Genomic DNA, 18,597 nt, shown 5'->3' on the forward strand with positions numbered 1-18,597 from the left:
ATCTGTTAACCCACAAACATTATCATTAGGCTTAATTACTTGTAAATAAATAACTGCCGGTCTAGCCAAGGTAACAATCGCTTGTGCTACGACAACGAATCGCTTTGTGTCTCTATCACTCTTTCATATTAGTGCGACAGTGACGGTTGCGTTTCGTTCGCTACGGAGCGTAAGCGATTGGCATGGCATGTTGGCTACGCAGCCTGGCTTCTATATCTGTGACCGTTGCCAAGATGACAATCGTGTATTGACAAAGCCCAAACGCCTATCGAACAGTAAATAAAAAACCGGACAAATGCGAGTCGTACTCGCCCACCGAAGGTTACGTACTTTTTAGTATTTGTTGTTATAGCGGCCACAGAAATACATTATCTGTGAAAATTTCAAATGGCTAGCTATCACGGTTCTTGAGATACAGCCTGGTGACAGACAGACAGACAGGCGGATGGACGGACAGACGGACAGCGCAGTATAAGTCTTAGTAAGTCTCCGTTTTTACCCTTTGGGTACGGAGCCCTAAAAAAGTGAGGAGTTCCCTCAATTACTCATGGATCCTATCATCAGAACACCAGATTAATGTGGGACCACCTTGGAAGTACCTTCTTTCGAACAAAAAAAGAATTACTCAAATCAGACCGCGGGTCTCGGAGTAATCGATGAACATACATAAAAAACAGCCACAACCGAATACAGAACCTTCTATGAAATTGAAGTCGGTTCAAAATTTATCAGGATTTATTACCATGTTTAAATTTTGTTTGAACAAATTAACTTTTTGGGTAGGACACTGATAATTATCGCATGACATTGACAATTCACGGTACAATGTTGGTCTAACATGTAAATATTGACGCTATGTACCGTCGCTACTTACCGGCCCAGAAATGTACAGGAAATTGCCAGTGTCAATTTAGTCAAGTATTCGAAATAGGCGCCTGATATCTATACTTCATTGATACGTATTTACTTTAACTCTTCGGTAAAGAAGGTATCGTGAGGAAATCTGTACACATTTGTGAAATTTTAAGATCTGTCTACATTGGATTAGCAAAGGGGAATATTGTAAACCTTGCACAAAGAGGAGATGCCTCTGCCTTTTAGGACGTCAATAGGTTGGTGATGCTGGTGAAAGATCCTGGGGCAAATAGGTTCTCAAATGGTCACCACGCATCGGAAGACACGGCTTGGAAAGTCAAAGACAATGTGAGATAGTAGCAAATCACCGGATATCGGCAGCGTGCGACTGGTCATCGTGGATATCATTAGGGGAGGAATCTATCCAAGTGATGACGGGAACGATGATTAGCGCTTTTAGCAGTCAACCGTGTAAACCTCTTTTTTGTTACCACCGTAAATGAAATGAAATGAAAATCTTTATTTCAGGCAACTAGTGGCCCATAGATAAATACCTTAAAACTGGCATACATATTATAAAAGCATATTTTCAAATTAAACACTACAAATCACTTTATGGTTGCGCTGCAACGCAACCCCGCAGTGTCAGAGAGCCGGTCGCGGAACCGCCGAATCTTGACACCCTTCGGCCAAAACTCCTCCTTGATAAAAAAACCGGACAAGTGCTAGTGGGACTCGCCCGCCGAGGGTTCCGTACTTTTTAGTGTTTGTTGTTTGTTATAATGTCGGAACCCTAAAAATATACCTACTTTGCTCCGCACTGGGTAATTGTGCTCGAACAGTTTTTAATGTTTTTATATATGAAAATTATTTCACAACCTCATTTAAGTGTTAAATCATAATAGTAGTGACGATCTATTTTAAATCGGCATATGTATCAATATCAACATACCTAGGTAGGTATGATGATATTGATATGTGGTAGGCACCACATTATAATTTTAAAATTGGAGTTATATATCGTAGTTTGGAGCAAAATTTAGAGCAAAATATGCACATTTTCCGGTACGCAACGAACAAGCGTAGGCGACGAAGCGAGACTCTTCTAGTCAATCCAATCAGTTAATACCACTTACAAAATCTCGTAAAACCTAATCAAAAGAAAGTTAGCATTGTAAACAATACTGATTAGTCCAAAGGCCGACGCGCCATAATTAAACAAAACACAAATGTCAGTACTCTGACTTCATTAATTGTCTATAGGTACATTTGCATGTCAACGACCGATGTTGACGACCGGTCTGGCCTAGTGGGTAATGACCCTGCCTGTGAAGCCGATGGTCCTGGGTTCGAATCCGGTAAGGGCATTTATTTGTGTGATGAACACAGATATTTGTTCCTGAGTCTTGGGTGCTTTCTAATATGTACTTATGTATTTGTATCTTATATATACTACGTCGGTGGCAAACAAGCATACGGCCCGCCTGATGTTAAGCAGTCTCCATAGCCTATGTACGCCTGCCAACTCCAGAGGAGTTACATGCGCGTTGCCGACCCTAACACTCCTCTCTCCTTATATCGTTGTGTGAGTAGGTATATCCATAACACAAGCCTTCTTGAGCTTACCTCTTTTCACTTTCTCCTCTTATCTACTCAAAGGTTAACTGGAAGAGATTCCTCAAAGGGATAAGTTCGCCTTTGTACATCTTATTATTTGTACCATGTAAATATGTATATTTGTACAATAAAGAGTTTACTACTACTACTACTTACTGTGGGACTTAGTCAATCTGTGTAAGAATGTCCTATATTTTTTTTGCATAATTTCTGACACCTCAGAAAGGGTTTTTATGCCTTATAAAATCTCGGCCCCGGTCTCGGGGTTAAATATGAACTAAATTAACAATATGAAGTCAAGATACTGATTTATCCCTACTGTGCCTAGGCGTACTAAACACATTAACAAGTCATGCAATGAATTAGAAAAGCTTAATTAAAAATGAAAACGGATGTTTCGTACTGTAATTAGATCAAGAAAGTTTGCCTCCGTATCGTTCGTAAATATACTAAATGGATGGCGTGAACGAAGAAACTTTTTTTGCTTTAGCTGCTTGGGTTTCTGCCAGCTATATACCTAACTAGCGACCCGCCCGCTTCGCACGGGTGCAATGCTTAGTATTATACATATAAACCTTCCTCTTGAATCAGTCTATCTATTTAAAAAAAACCGCATCAAAAGTTTTAAAGATCTAAGCATACATAGGGACATACAGACAGCAGGAAGCGACTTTATTTTATACTATGTAGTGATGAGCAGCGAGTATCTCATTAGGACTTCCATTTCCATAGTCAAGAATGTCAAGATTTTTAAATGATTAAATGTGACGTTTACAATTAAAAGAAACAATCAGCATCAAAAGTAACAGAGCAGACTACGCGTCAAAAGTAGGTGTCTAGTAAAAGGAAAAGTATTCTCTAACAGCTTAACAAAAAGAGATACTATGTATAATCAGACCGTATAAGATACTTTTGACCGCGAACTGTAGATATATCTTTATTCGGAAAAGTACTCGGTAGCAGATATACTTTTGGCGCGTCGTTCCATTCGCTACTATTGATAATTTTCTTGGAATAGTTTTTATATCGAACTTTTCCATCGTTACTTTACCGTAATTTAACCTTCAGATGCAGGAAGTACAGTCAGCAGCAGAAGTTTCTAACCGGGCGAGGTGTTCGAAATGATCTTGACACGACTTTATTATTAAGAGAATAAGAGAGCGTCAAGTTAATTTTCAACACCTCGCCCGCTTAGCAACTTCTGCTGCTGACTATACCAATATTTATACTGAAACAAGTCAAGTCTCAACCAAGTTCTCTTAAAAGTAAGACTGTTATGTTATGACGATATAAATTCTTAATTTAAAGTGGATTTGTTTGTCATTTGGTTGTTTTAGTATGAGTATTGTTACTTCATGTATCTAAGAGTTAAGCCTAGTAGCACAGTAACAGGATAACACTTTCACGTATTTCTTGGCAAAATACCTACATATTCTTTAAAACTACATTAATTTATAGAAACGTTCGTTTTGCTGTATTAAGCGTAGATGAGGCTTCTCACGATTTTTTCATTAGTCAACAAAATTGTTGCAACGATAAAATTTATCCACACGTAGGTACTAGGTACTCGTATTTTTAAATCATTACATTGCTAGGGCCAATCATTATTTAGCTACCTCTAGCCACGTAAGGCCCAATGTGCATTAAAATGTACACCCCGTTTCAATCTAATTAGAACCATCCACAAACCAAATATAGTACCATTTCTTTTGTTTCACTGCTTTCGCAAACAAACAAAACTCGTCCCAATTTTATATACAACAAGATTCAAAATAAAAATAAGAATTTTGTATGGTGTGCCTTACGAGCCTAAGACCTCTCGTAGTTATCTCGGCATTGATTGTGATTGCTGATTAAGCCACGGGTTAACGATCCGGGAATTATATCAATAAAGCGTAACGAGTTAGAATTGATTTAATAGCTCGGTTATTAGTTTAATAGAAGTACGGGTCAGGCGGGCGCCGGCTGCTGCGTGCGGCACATGCCAAGTAGGACTTCGTTGCAGCAGCAAAAAAAGGGGGAGCCACAATGACAGGGTTTAACGTATGAATCGTAATATCAATAAATTTATTATAAAAATATAATGTAAGTTCAATGTGGAGAAGACCGTCTATAAGTAAATACCGTCTACGAGCTCTTTTTAACCGACTTCAAGATTTCAAAAGGAGGAGGTTATCAATTCGGTTGTTTTTTTTTATGTTTGTTACTCCATAACTCCGTCATTTCTGGACCGATTTTGAAAATACTTTTTTTGATTGTAAGTATATACATACAGATTGGTCCCGTTTTGGTCAAAACGCTGTTCTGATGATGGGATCCATGAGAAATCGAGGGAACTCCTCAAATGTTAAAGGCATACATATAGTGATTTTTGTATTTTCATCAACAAATCCAGCATTTACATTTAAAAAAGTGACGTTTGATGAAGTGGAACTGCTGATGATGATCAGAATGGAACTCTTTAATGACACATAGTTCACGTTCACGTTTGGCGATTTGTTCTCTTCGTTATGGACCCAGACCCAAACTTGGACCTGGACTTGGACCCGGACCCGGGTCTGGACATGGACCCCAACTCGGACCGGGACCTGGACCGAACTCGGACCCGGACTTTAACCCGGACCCAGATTCGGACCCGGACCCAAACCGAACTCGGGCCCAAACTTGGACCCGGACAGCCCGACACGGACCCGGACTCGAATCCGAACCCGGACCCGGACCCGGAAATGCTACTAGAAAAGTGAGTTAGGTGGGTGGGTGGCTTTGAACTGCGATTCTCACAAAACAGAACTGCTATCAGAAAAGTAGGTTAGGTAAGAACTGTGACCCTAACAGAAACGAAATGCTATCAGAAAAGTGGGTTTTACATTTAAAAAGGTGACGTTTGATGAAGTGGAACTGCTGATGATGATCAGAATGGAACTCTTTAATGACACATAGTTCACGTTCACGTTTGGCGATTTGTTCTCTTCGTTATGGACCCAGACCCAAACTTGGACCTGGACTTGGACCCGGACCCGGGTCTGGACATGGACCCCAACTCGGACCGGGACCTGGACCGAACTCGGACCCGGACTTTAACCCGGACCCAGATTCGGACCCGGACCCAAACCGAACTCGGGCCCAAACTTGGACCCGGACAGCCCGACACGGACCCGGACTCGAATCCGAACCCGGACCCGGACCCGGAAATGCTACTAGAAAAGTGAGTTAGGTGGGTGGGTGGGTTTGAACTGCGATTCTCACAAAACAGAACTGCTATCAGAAAAGTAGGTTAGGTAAGAACTGTGACCCTAACAGAAACGAAATGCTATCAGAAAAGTGGGTTAGGTTAGGTTAGAACTGCGACCCTTACAGAAACGAGATTCTACTAGAAAAGTGGGTGGTTTTACCTCCTTTTCTACATAATTAGACAAAAGATGCTGTCTTTTTCATTTCATTGTCTGGAATCTAAGAGTGCACCATCAACAATAATTAAGTAATCTTTTAACGGCATCCCCCATTGAAGTCGGTTTTTTTTTTCTTAAAAATTATATCGCTTTTAAGTCTTGCGTTTGTAAACATACTCAACTTACAGAAGGTCGGTAGAGCGGAAGGAGTTCTACAATGGCATTAATAATAGACGCGTGACGTTCATAGTTGACAAAACTAAAATGCAGGTAATCTTGACACATTGACGTCAGCCGTATGCGTACGACTTACTCAATATAGATTCCGGAACCTATATTTAATTGCTCATATTTACCTCCCTTTACTTACATCCATGGAGTTCTACCTTTCTGTCTGAGCGACGTACGTAATACAAAATATACAAATACGAGATTTCTTGCCTTATGACGGTCTTCCCTGCAAAACATTTTATATGCTGGTCCCATTTTGTCCTTACACACAGCTATTCTAGGTCTATATAGCTTGGTCAGTGTGGCTACCACCAGTTTGGCACTGACATAAACGCTATCGAGAACGTAACTTACTTTCTACACATGTCACTCGTACTCGCATATTAGTGCGAGCAAAATGTATATAAAGTAAATTACGTAGACGTTAGCGTATATGTCAGTTTTGACACTGTCAGTGATTCATGGTACGGGTACAGACCCTCAAGAAATAAAACTGTTTAATGTAATGTCAAGTCAAGTCAAGTCAAGTCGATATAATCTTTATAGGAGCCAAATCTCTATGTATGAAAAGTGTCCATCAAAAAACAGTAATTAGGCGGCGCCACCATACACCGAAATACTACCAAAAACAACCTACGTAATTTGGTCGGGTTATTTGTTGCCTTATATGGTTCATGTTATACTCATGTCCCAGAGCCTAACTAGCGCCACCGGAGAGATTAGGAACTATTATTTAAAGCTTAACGCGGTCACTTTTACAACAATTCTGCCATAAGAGATTGCGATCCTTTCTATACCATCCATACTTTATTCAAATAGGCCTAGCAACAAGCACTTCTAAATTGTCAAGTTATAAATATTACCTTAATCTAAATATCAGAGCAATTTATTGATGCAGTTATTATTATTCTTAAAACAAAACAATTGAATTATTATAGATGTGTCAAACTTAATAATAAGAATTCACAAAAGGATCGTCAAACACCAAAATTGTATAAAAAATACTAGTCTAGAAACTTTCTAGAATAAAAATAATAAAAATAATACTAGTCAATGATACCATAAAGCTTCCACAGTCACTTCATTGAGTCACGTACTCACGTATGGAACATTCAACGTTCAGTCGTTCATTCAATAGACACAAAGCACTATTCAGCTGCAGTATCATTGCATCATGCGAATGTCATTATTTACTGGCCTGTTTTAGTTCATTAAGGCCCACTTGCATCATCCCACTAACCCGGTTTAACCGCTTAACCCCGGGTTAGTGGGATGGTGCAAGTGGGCCTTAATGGTCTGTTATATTCACATACTAGCTTTTGCCCGCGACTTCGTCTGCGTCGAATGATGCTATGCTATGCTAGCCAAAATGTATGAAACAACCAAATTTTTTTTCGCGGTTTCGGGGTTGGTCCCATAATAAAAGCTGCTCAGTATGATTCCCAAAACCTCCCTGGCAACGGGAATACACTTATTTTTTAGCCAACCTGTATATGCCTCTCTAATTTCTAAAGAACATCAGCAGAAATGAAGTGTTTGAAAAACTAAATTGGACAAGGGACTAGCTGTCTCCGTATTTCATAATCAAATCCAATTTTATCTTCGTTTACGTTTCCTTGTCACTGCCACGAAAAAGTAATTTCAAATTCTCTCTGGAAGCATTTTTAACCATTACCTACTAAAGGTCCTTTGGGTTTTGAAGTGCTAAAGAATATGTACCAAATTTTTTTTTTGATAGGTAGGTATTTATGTATTTATTGAATCACAGCAAATTCTTATATAAATTTTAGAATTGTACTATGATGTTTAGAATAATATGTATTTAGATAAAATAAATATAATTATAAACTTACTTGAACAAGTTTGGGAACAAATCAAATTATTTTATTAAATATTTTGATTTGTGAAATAAAACTATGAAAACGGATTATATCGCGTATATTGAATTTATAATACATCCCGACGTTTCGAACTCTTTACAGCGTTCGTGGTCAACGGGTGACTGAGGAAAAATTACAAAGTGCAAAAATACCCACATACTAAAATAATGAACAATCATAGACTACAAACTTTAAGGCTACATAGTACAAGTACATGCAAAATCGGTTCATAAGGCTAGTTATACACTATAATAATTTTTCAAGTAAAGATATATATATATATACGCGATAAAAACTACGCCGGCTCCAACCCTACACCACGGACCCGAGAAGATTTAATTCCCTCCTAAATTGTAGGAGGGTATCCCAATATAGGACCGGCAACAAACTCGGCGGGACACATCTTTTCAAAACATCAGAATGTCCAGCATCATCCAACACTAAGGTCTCACAGTCTATGTCTCGCTTGCTCCTTTATCAGATGGACTACAGGATCCCAAGCTGGTGGTAGAGAAAAGCCATCTTCCCTATTAAAGTTTGGATATTTCTTAATCTCAATGGCCTCGCGCAGCATTCTGGGTATGTAACGCTTCTCCTTGGCAAGAACCAGAGGCTTATCAAACTTGATTGAGTGATTGGCTTTATCCATGACATGCTCACAGACAGCAGACCTAGGTCGACGGTGCTTGACATCAGCTATGTGTTCCTTCACCCGAGTGGAAATGCTCCGTTTCGTCTGCCCGACATATGATAGGCCACACTCACAGTCCAGCCTGTACACTCCTGCAGTCTACGCAATATACGCGATATAATCCGTTTTCATAGTTTTATTTCATGAGTAACTATCGCGGTAACCGAAGACAATATTTTGATTTGTGTTTTTTTAAGTAGTCACACTACTATATATAAATTAAAAACTGTAATAGATGTCATATATTACAGTTTTTAATTTATAAACTAACTTATTAAATAAACTAAAACTACAAATAAATTAAAATTAATACTAAAATAAAAAAAATAGGACATCATAAAAAGCGATTAAGTCCCGCCATTGTGAATAATAATGAGACGCTTTGTGATGAGTTTTTTGTACCTAAAATGTAAGCGTACCCAAATTATCAATAAATATTAGAGAGTCAACGGTGATAATATATATGGGCGCATTACGGACTTCTAAAATCAAAATTCGTGTAACGCATCTTCGGATATCGATGTTCACGGTTGCCCCTGATATTTGTCTCTGCTTTGAATTCATAGTATATACCTTTGAAAGAAATATTGCTTAAATTAATTGGTATAGGGACAGTTTATTGACGAAAACGAATTCTGAACAGATTAGTCGTGTATTTTTATTATACTCGCAACATCGTACTCCTTTATATTATAATGTAGAATATTCAGTCAATCTCTCTCGTCTCACGGAGACAAAACGATGAGTCGCTTAAAAATATACAAAATTTCCAGTACTAGTTAAATATGGAATGGTTACAGATGTAGATAGTGCATAATTGTTTGCCATTGTATTTTCTCGGACACGTTCGTATTTGTCAACATCTGTTAACTTCAGTACTTATTGTACTGAGCCTGACTAAAATAGCATAACACGTTCGTTCGTTTCCGTGAAAATACGATGGCAAACAATTATGCACTACATCTGTACAGTCGTAGGCAAAAATATCGATCTAGACAAATGGCTTAAAAATATGTGAACACGGCTTTATTGTCTAAGGTGTAAGAGCGTACACATATTTGTGAAACTTTGGGAATGTACATATATTTATGCCCTTGACTGTACATACGTAGGTTTGAAGCAAGAAACCCTCAGTTCCGTACACTTTATTGCAAATGTAAGAGACATTTAACGATAATCACACAGGTCCCAAAACACAATAAAAAGGGTCTTTATCAAATAAATTTCGGCGTAACGGGTTAAGGATTAAGAGCCACGGTAATATAGGATGATGTCTTTCTTTAACGGTTATTCTTAGAACATTGCGCCTCCTTGCTTTGTGGTCCAAGTGAGAAGAAAATTCGAGACACTTTTTTTTGTCGATTAAGTTAGTAAATATTCTTTATTTCACCAATAACATCACATCTGGCATAGGAAATTATAACTAGGTAACAACAGGCATTCCTACCATATCTCTTCCAGACAACCTTTCGGTAGCCTGCTCTTCTTTTTGTTTTTCAATTTCAATTATCTTAATAATTAGACTAAGGATGTCGACTTCTAAACAATCTGATCATGTCATCATGCCGCCATTTTTTTGGCGTATAGGTAAGACTTAGGCTAGGTTCAGACGGCGTTAGTTTTTCCCGTAAACCGTATACGGGATTTTATCGAATACCGTAGTAACCGCAAAATGTGTATGGCAACGTTCAAAATCGTTCACACGGCTAGACGGCTTTTCATACAAATTTGACTTACACTAAAGTATTCGATAAAATCCCGTATACGCGGTATACGGGAAAAATTTACGCCATGTGAACCTAGACTTGTAATTGCTCCGGGCAACGTGATGATGATGATGCATTCCTGTTATCCCTCATTAGGGACATAAGGCTCGCAGAATAATCCTCCATTTGTCAGGATCTTGAGCGGCTACTTCCAGCACTTTCCAGTCGAGTCCAGTTGAGCCAGCCTCATTCTCAACTGATCGCCTCCATGTAGTACATGGCCTCCCCGACCGTCTACTGCCATCCGAATGCCAGCGGAGACCCTGCTTGGCTAAATGGCTGTCCGGCCTACGGAGTACGTGTCTGATCCAACGCAATTTCCTTTCAAGGATTATCCGCTCCGGCAACGGCTAGCTCCGGGTAACGTGATCCTTTTAAAAGTTATAATAATAATAATAAAAGACGTTTATTCAAGAAGTTGTAACATAGGTACATAATAAAAGTACACGATAATGCTTACAAACTAATTGAAAGGGAAGGTGGCTCAGCTGATGTCTGTGCCAAAAAGGCTTCGGGGCACAGCAGCCCCAAAGGTTTTCAGCAACGGACGCTGTTATTCTGCCACCGCCGTAATTGTATCTAGCTCAGGACATTATAAACATTTACACTATTACATATAGGACATGATAGCAAAACCGAACAATGCGCAGTGGATAAAAAAAGTGCTAACTAAAGTGCTAAATTTAAATATCTATTGAGCAGGTCACTCAACCAAAAGTGTACGTTACTTCCTTTTGGAGGTCCAGTAAATAAGCCTTACAACGTAGTTTGAAAACCGCCAGGGACTTACAGTTAACTACTGGTGGCGGCAAATTGTTCCAGCATTTAGACGCTGCATAACGAAAACTGCCTCCAAATGACTGAAGCCGGAGTAGTGGAAGAGAGATACGCTCTTGTTGCTCACGCAAACCTTTCAACTTTCGGTTAGGCTTCCATTCAAGTTTACGCGCGAGATAGGGTGGAATACCAGATTGTTTAAGCGTAAATACCATTGCCGCAAGCTTCAATATTCTTCTGTGTGACATATTCAGTTTACCCGCTTTATTAAGGTAAGGGCTAATATGTGAGCGGCGAGGGATATTTTGACAGAAACGCATGCATGAGTTTTGCACACGTTGAATCGCTCGTTCTGTTCTTTTTCTTATGCAAGGCCCATATACAACGTCTCCATAGTTGCCAGTCTGCGGTCGATTTCATATCATAACCACCGTCCACCATATTGAAAGCACGGTACTCCAAAGTCATAACACCAGGGAAATACCCGCGGGAAAATATGTAGTACCTTAGGTCCGGTACACTTTACAGTTGGCGTGCAGTCGGGTTGCAGTGTCTGTATCGGCCCTTAGAGTGTATAATACGGAGGTATAGTTAGACCAAGAAAAGTCTGCAGGATTTTGACAGCACGCCAGTGTTATTTATACGTCATAATTTCATAGAAGTTTGACGTTGAAAATAACACATGCTCTGCGTGTGCTGTCAAAATCTCTGCAGACTTTTCTTGGTTTGACTCTAGGACACTTAAGAAACGTTTACCCTATTACCTGAACACTGCCCGGGGACATAACTAGTACAAGAGCCCAAAAATATTAGATTTAAAAAACCGTTTGAAAGGGTATCTCTTAGATGCTCTATAGGGAATTCGTTCCCCCATGGAGCATCCAAGAGATAATGTATCCAGATATCCATATACATTACCTATTAGGTACTTTTCGACTAGTGGTGTGTTTTGACGTACAGTCCACAATGCTGACTCAGTATCAAAAGTAGAGTATGAAACAACGCACCAAAAGTATCTGCCACCCTCAAATACTTTTCTAAATACATATCTCAACAGTATCTGCAACGATTGTTCTACATATAGAGAATAGAGATATAATCTCTTTTTGTTATCAGAGAATGGTACATACTTTTGACGCATGATACGCTAGTTTTGATGCTGACTGTACGATTGTCATTATGGCTACTGAGGGCCTAACGCGAACCACGTTCGATGCGTTTCCTCTCTGTCGCACTTGTAAATTCGTACGTAAGTGTAGCAGGGAGGCAACACGTCGAACGTGGTTCGCGGTGGGCCCTCAGCCCCTGACTTGCGCCGAGCACGTCAATAATTCCGCAAGTCAGAGCTCGCCGGCGCACTCACGGCCAAATTGTACCAGTTTATGTGCGGAATGTAATTACACGTGATAATTATTACATGTAATATACTGACGACGGATCTAGGACCCTTGAGCCGCCTTAGTTACTATTCTATTACGTCACACTGTATGTTTACACTGTGGTAATGTTTTAACTAAACAGTGCAGATATAATGGTTGCATTTTTAATTTTTTTTTGTCTGCCAGTATCGTCATGCATTGCTCTCGCATCTGAGAACATGGATGACAGATAAAAGCACGGCCGTAAACCTCCCCTTAGCTCCTTAGAATTTAAAGTGACGTCTTAATGCAAAGGAGTCGCAAAGGAAATAATGCTTAAATGAATAATCAAAATCGTTTTAAAGCACTATTTAAAGTATTTTTAACAACTGCAGCAGTAATTAAAATGTTTTTGTCGCCAGAATTCAGAACGCCATATGCATTTACTGCTACCGTTTTAACTTCAAAAGCACTAAATCTATTAAAAGACTATATAAAATCGTGTTCTTTATGTAAATTGCTTAGTTTACTGTGGGCTATTACTATTGCGCGTTAAACAGTAAAGACTGTGGTGTGCTTGAATGCTTTCTATTTTGGAACAGAACGGCCCTAATGGTTTTTATTACCCTTTGAAGATGGCATAGGAAGTGAGAAAGGTTTGCCATAATAGACATTAACTAAGAGAACATTAGGCACTCGTTGACAATAAAGTAAATAAGTTACATTAACCAGGTTCATGAATTAAGGAAAAGATTGAATCTTGTTGATTTCTAATTATTTAACTTTAACAAATAACAAATAAGCAATCATAACAGAACCACTATAGATTGATTGGTGAAATTGTTGTCCTGTGGTACCGATGAAGTTAGCTTAGTTAAGGGTTTCTTTTTTTTTCTACTTGTTAAGCATACCTACAACCTCATTGCTAAATCTTAAACTACACTATTTTCTCATGAACCCGTTCTTAACTAATTAAGCTCATATTTATCTTATCAAACTTTTACTGGTAACATGCTTAATTGTCGTTTTATTGTTACAGATTCAAAATGGAGTGTCTAAAGAAGCTACTCCTGTTCATCGTCGTGGCCGCGGCCGCGGCAGACTTCACCGCAAACTGCCCCGAGAAGTGCAAGTGCGTGTGGGCCGGCGGCAACAAGCAGGCCGTCTGCTCCAACGCCGGCCTCCGCGACCTCCCCAAGACCCTCAGCACCGAGATACAGATTCTAGACCTCTCAAACAACCCCCTCTACGAAATCACCCGACGCGCCTTCGAAGAAGCCCAACTTAACAACCTAAAGAAACTCTTCCTCAGAGACTGCAAACTCCAAACCATACACAAACATGGTCTCAGCGGACTCGCTATCATGATTGAACTCGATCTATCAAAGAACAACCTCAAAGATCTACACTCTGAAACTTTTAAAGAAACTGCCAAGATAAGATGGATACTGCTCAACGATAACCAACTTGAAACCCTCGACGATGGCTTGTTCAATAATCTACCATTTTTACAAAAGGTTGACCTGAGCAATAACAAGATTAAACATATCGGTGTGAAGACTTTCATGAATGTACCTAAGCTAAATAATCTAAAGCTGGATAATAACCTCCTTGAGTCGCTTAAAATCGATACTCTCAGCGCATTAACCGCGCTAACTAGTTTAGATGTTCATGATAACCCCTGGAAATGCGACTGTTATCTACAGCCTTTAAGAAATTGGGTAATAAGCAAGAATTTATACACAACTCCTGTGGCTTGCGCAGAACCTGCTAAAGTTCAAGGAAAGTTATGGAAAGAGCTAGATACCAATGATTTCGCTTGTCGACCTAGCATCGTGTACCCCACGGCCAGCATGACCGTACAAACACATGACACAAATATTACCCTGTCCTGCCAAGTCAACGGCAATCCTTTACCAGACGTTAGTTGGGTTTTAAATTCTCAAATAATTGATGGCACTTACAAAATTCAGGGTGAATCTAAGTATTATCTAAGTAAGAGCAATGATGAAAACAGCAAATGGGTTAATTTGACAATTATTTCGTCCGGCACGACTGACAGCGGTGAGTATTTGTGTGTGGCTAGAAACCCTGGTGGCGTCGAAGAGAGAAGTGTCATGTTGGCAGTAGCTCATACCCCACCCGGCGTTCCCGTGCCAACTGGGTTCGATAGTAATATGCTGCCAGTTCTGATTGGAGTATCTTGCACAGCTGCGATATTGCTGATCTTACTAGTTATTCTATGCTACTGTTGCTGCCGGCGACGAAGTTCTGACAAAAAAGCGGATACGACGAACGGAGAGGCGTTAATTGAGGGTTCGGTTATACCGGAGATGGAAAAGAGTTTGATCACTGCAGTGAATCCTGTGACGAAGCCTCCGCGGAGATACGATAACCCGCCTTCGATCATGAGTGGGGCGACCGAGATGTCGGAGTTGAACAAAACATTGCTGGACAATGATTCGAATGTATTCGGTAAGTTATTTTCTTACTCATACTCATATTCATACTTATTTATTTATAATAATATTACATATTACACGTCACAATTTGATTTACGTAATATCTTCCATTCATTAAAATAATCATTCATTAAAGAAAAATAAAACAATATAAAAATAATAAACACATTTCAAATATCCAATAATAATAAAAATACAAAATATAAAATTAAATTAAGATTTAATCATTATTATTATGTACTGACATATCATAAAAAGCATTTTGTGTGTTAAAGAATAATCTAATATTTATACGACTACTATTTACCGTACCTATAAAGTAGTTATGTGTTGATTAAATAGAGTACTTGGACATTAAGTACAATAACTTAAGTAATTTATTTCACCGCGTTGTTAAGTCAGATAATTATAATTGCTACATTTAATTTATTATACTTATATCATGGGCTATAAACGGCCCAATTACAGTTCTCGTGCCATTTTATGTGCTTGGAAACTTACTAGTTCACTAATTATTTTCCTTTACCTACTCACTATTCATGCCAGACTTCATTACTCGCAGTAAATTAATTGAATGAGTTTCTATGTTTTGAATGCATATTTCTATTGTTTCAGCGCACCCTGACGACGAAAAGCGGTCACTCGACTTTGATCACCAGCCAAAAAGGTCGCAGGACGCCCTAAATATTGAATATGGAAGAACCGCTTATCCCCCGGACTTATTATCGTTCCCTGCACGAGCCGCACAAATCTCACCAGCGGCCAGCAACGCTTCCACTGTTCCAGACACCACCCGACTGCCACCGCAACTGAACCCAGTCAGTCCCATCCATTCACCCATCTACGGAATGACCACCAATCAAAACCTTTTCAGAACGCTACCATATTCCCGCTCTCAATCTCCTTTCACGGCACCTATCACGCCACCAGTTGTAACGCCAAGACAGGGCTACGTAACTATCCCAAGACGACCGAGAGTCCCAAGTTGGTCTAGTACTGCTAGCACACAAATTTTACCAAGCGCCGAGGCTCAAGAACCGCTATACGACAATTTGGGATTGAGGACTACGGCCAACGGAAGTTCAGTGCTGTCTTTAAATAAGACTGGATTAGAACCGACATTTTCTCCGATGAGGAATCGCCCATTGCCGGCCACACCTGCGGCATACCCTCCCCATCAGCCCCACCAAGTATTTTATGCCCCTATAGAAGAGCAAGAACCGGCACCGTCTCCTATACCACAATACAATCCTCGTAATAGTGTCGCGTCTCAGATGTCTAACATGCTCTCGTCCCCCGGTCCTCAGGAACCTATGAGTCCAAGAATGAGTTGGGCAGCAAAAAATACGTCAACACCTCAACCGGAGCCAAGAAAGATCATGTACAACGAAAACAGAAATTCGGACACTCAATCTCAAGTGTCAGATACCAGCACGTTGAGTCGCAAAAAACCTGAAACTGGATCCTTAAGACGTCCGAGGGCTGATACGGAGGAAGTGTCATCGCCTTCAAAGGAAGACCCGAGAAAGAACGAGAGCAATGTATGTATGAACCAAACAGGAACGTTGGGCAGAAGTGGTAAGATCCCACCGCGACCACCACCGAAACCGAAGAAAAAGCCAGCGGCAGAGGCTAACCCCACCGAACCCTTGTTCGAAGATGAAGGAGAGGATGGCACGGAAGTGTAGTTGTAGTGCGTTTAAGACTAAGTGTACTACCAAAGTGCCAATGAGCTTTTAGTGATTTATAGTGTTATCAGTGACTCGATGATGTGCAAACGGATTATTAAAATTTGTTCGCGGTGCTCGTGTAAATAAACTCTGTACTAGATTTTTTTACAATTGCGTACAATCAAAATTTTATGGACCATTTTTAATTAAGGCTCTATCCTGTAGTGATGTAATGTAATGCAAGTCGTGAGTTGTACAACGTATGTTACATATTTTAAGTATTTATTCTTTGTGGTACATAATGGTAGCTAATTATAAATTCGCTTGCCAGGTTTGCAATGTCTCTTCATCCATTTTCAAGACTGATTATTCTAAATTGGAGTCTGTTGTGTTGACATTCCTTTACCAGCATTCGATAGTGTTTCCATTCCGTAGCTTTACAGTTCATAGTTTGCTAGCATGGTTTGATTAATCCTAGATAGTATTTGGAAGACTGAATTGTTAGACACTTTTTATCTATTGATGACGTCAATAGTAAGTTCAAAGTGTGATTAATCGGCATAATAAACTGTAGTATTTACTGACACTCACAAAATAACTGTCTCAATTACAATCCAATTATATCGTAACTAATATCTTTAAATATACATTTAACATTATTTTGTGATTGTGAGCTCTAAAAACTTCTTCTTTTACTAAAATAATTAACTTCGCTATTTCTAAGTTAATACCATTTTAGTTTCCACAATTTTTTGGTATATCCCGGTTAAACAGGTTTCTATCATTATCGACATAATAACTAGTTATTTGTATTCTTTGTAAATTGTCAAACACGTTTTTACAGTTTAACTCCTCCGACGCATGTTGGATTGAACGTCAGTGTTCATGTTACCAATGCCTTTGACGATGTTATATTGGCATTCATTATATTTGTTATACTTTCTATATTACTCAACATTTTACTTCTTTACCTAAACATTTGTGTTGTATGGTTGCTAATAAGTACATGGTTCCTAAGATATTTTGTGTTAAAACACTTAAAACTTGATCGCCCGGAATTTGTAATCGTATTGACCCTGTTCAAATATTTATAGCACTATCAATATGACAGACAATATGAACTACATCTGCCATTTCACGATGATTTTGTATCTTTTATTTTTAATTATTTACTGGGCGGTCAAGGAGGTAAATATAGTTGTAAGTTAGAGTTGCGTTAACTTGTAAATTTTCAGTTATTACTGGTGCTTTTTTTGTACGTGCTTTATACGTAGCAATTATTTATCTTTTTTTATTATTTACAAATACTTGACAAATTGACAATTCCATTTTACTTGCACATCGAAAATTGTGAACTTTTATTTTTTACAAGATGATTTTGACGGCTTACCAAGGATGATTTAGATTGTCTAGACACGTCAGTACATGGCTTAAAACAACTTTATTGACCATCAATAGCTGTCGAAATGTACTCGTGTTAGTCAATGTAAAAATTCTGCTCAGTTTTTGAGTTACTGCTATGTACAATGTACGATATTTTTACAATGTTTACTGTAGACATCCAGTTTTATATAGTTGTAAGTGCTGTACATAAAACATTATTATTAAAACTGATTAAATCTATATTTCAGTAAATACTTGTATTATTACAAATTTACCTGTCAATAACACAACATAAATAGAAAATTAATGAGTTTAGTTCTCCATCATATATATACTAAATCATGATTACACGACTTACACGTGTGAAATTAAATTACTACTCCAGTGAAATTAGAACGGACTACTTTGTATGGACACTCAAAAGCAAGAAATTCGCCTGTTTGCATTGCTCTTTAGTGTATAAACGTGTAAAAGGTGTTACCTTGGAAACGTAATTGCTACCTATTTCGTTACCACAG

At 38.9% G+C, this 18,597-nt stretch overlaps 1 protein-coding gene across 3 annotated transcripts in view; it reads left to right on the forward strand.

Annotated features, from left to right (window-relative positions):
- The window catches only part of LOC134747108 (uncharacterized), a 255,287-nt gene extending 236,956 nt beyond the window's left edge, over window positions 1–18,331 (forward strand). For all 3 annotated transcript variants that reach the window (XM_063681684.1, XM_063681685.1, XM_063681686.1), the window contains 2 exons: window positions 13,604–15,039; window positions 15,642–18,331. In XM_063681684.1, the coding sequence (XP_063537754.1) occupies window positions 13,611–15,039; window positions 15,642–16,714 (2,502 nt within the window). In that variant the 5' untranslated portion in view covers window positions 13,604–13,610 and the 3' untranslated portion in view covers window positions 16,715–18,331. The remainder of the gene's footprint in view (window positions 1–13,603; window positions 15,040–15,641) is intronic.
- The last annotated feature ends 266 nt before the right edge of the window (window positions 18,332–18,597 follow it).

The sequence above is a fragment of the Cydia strobilella genome, chromosome 14, assembly GCF_947568885.1.
Source record: "Cydia strobilella chromosome 14, ilCydStro3.1, whole genome shotgun sequence".
Taxonomy (NCBI): Eukaryota; Metazoa; Arthropoda; class Insecta; order Lepidoptera; family Tortricidae; genus Cydia; species Cydia strobilella.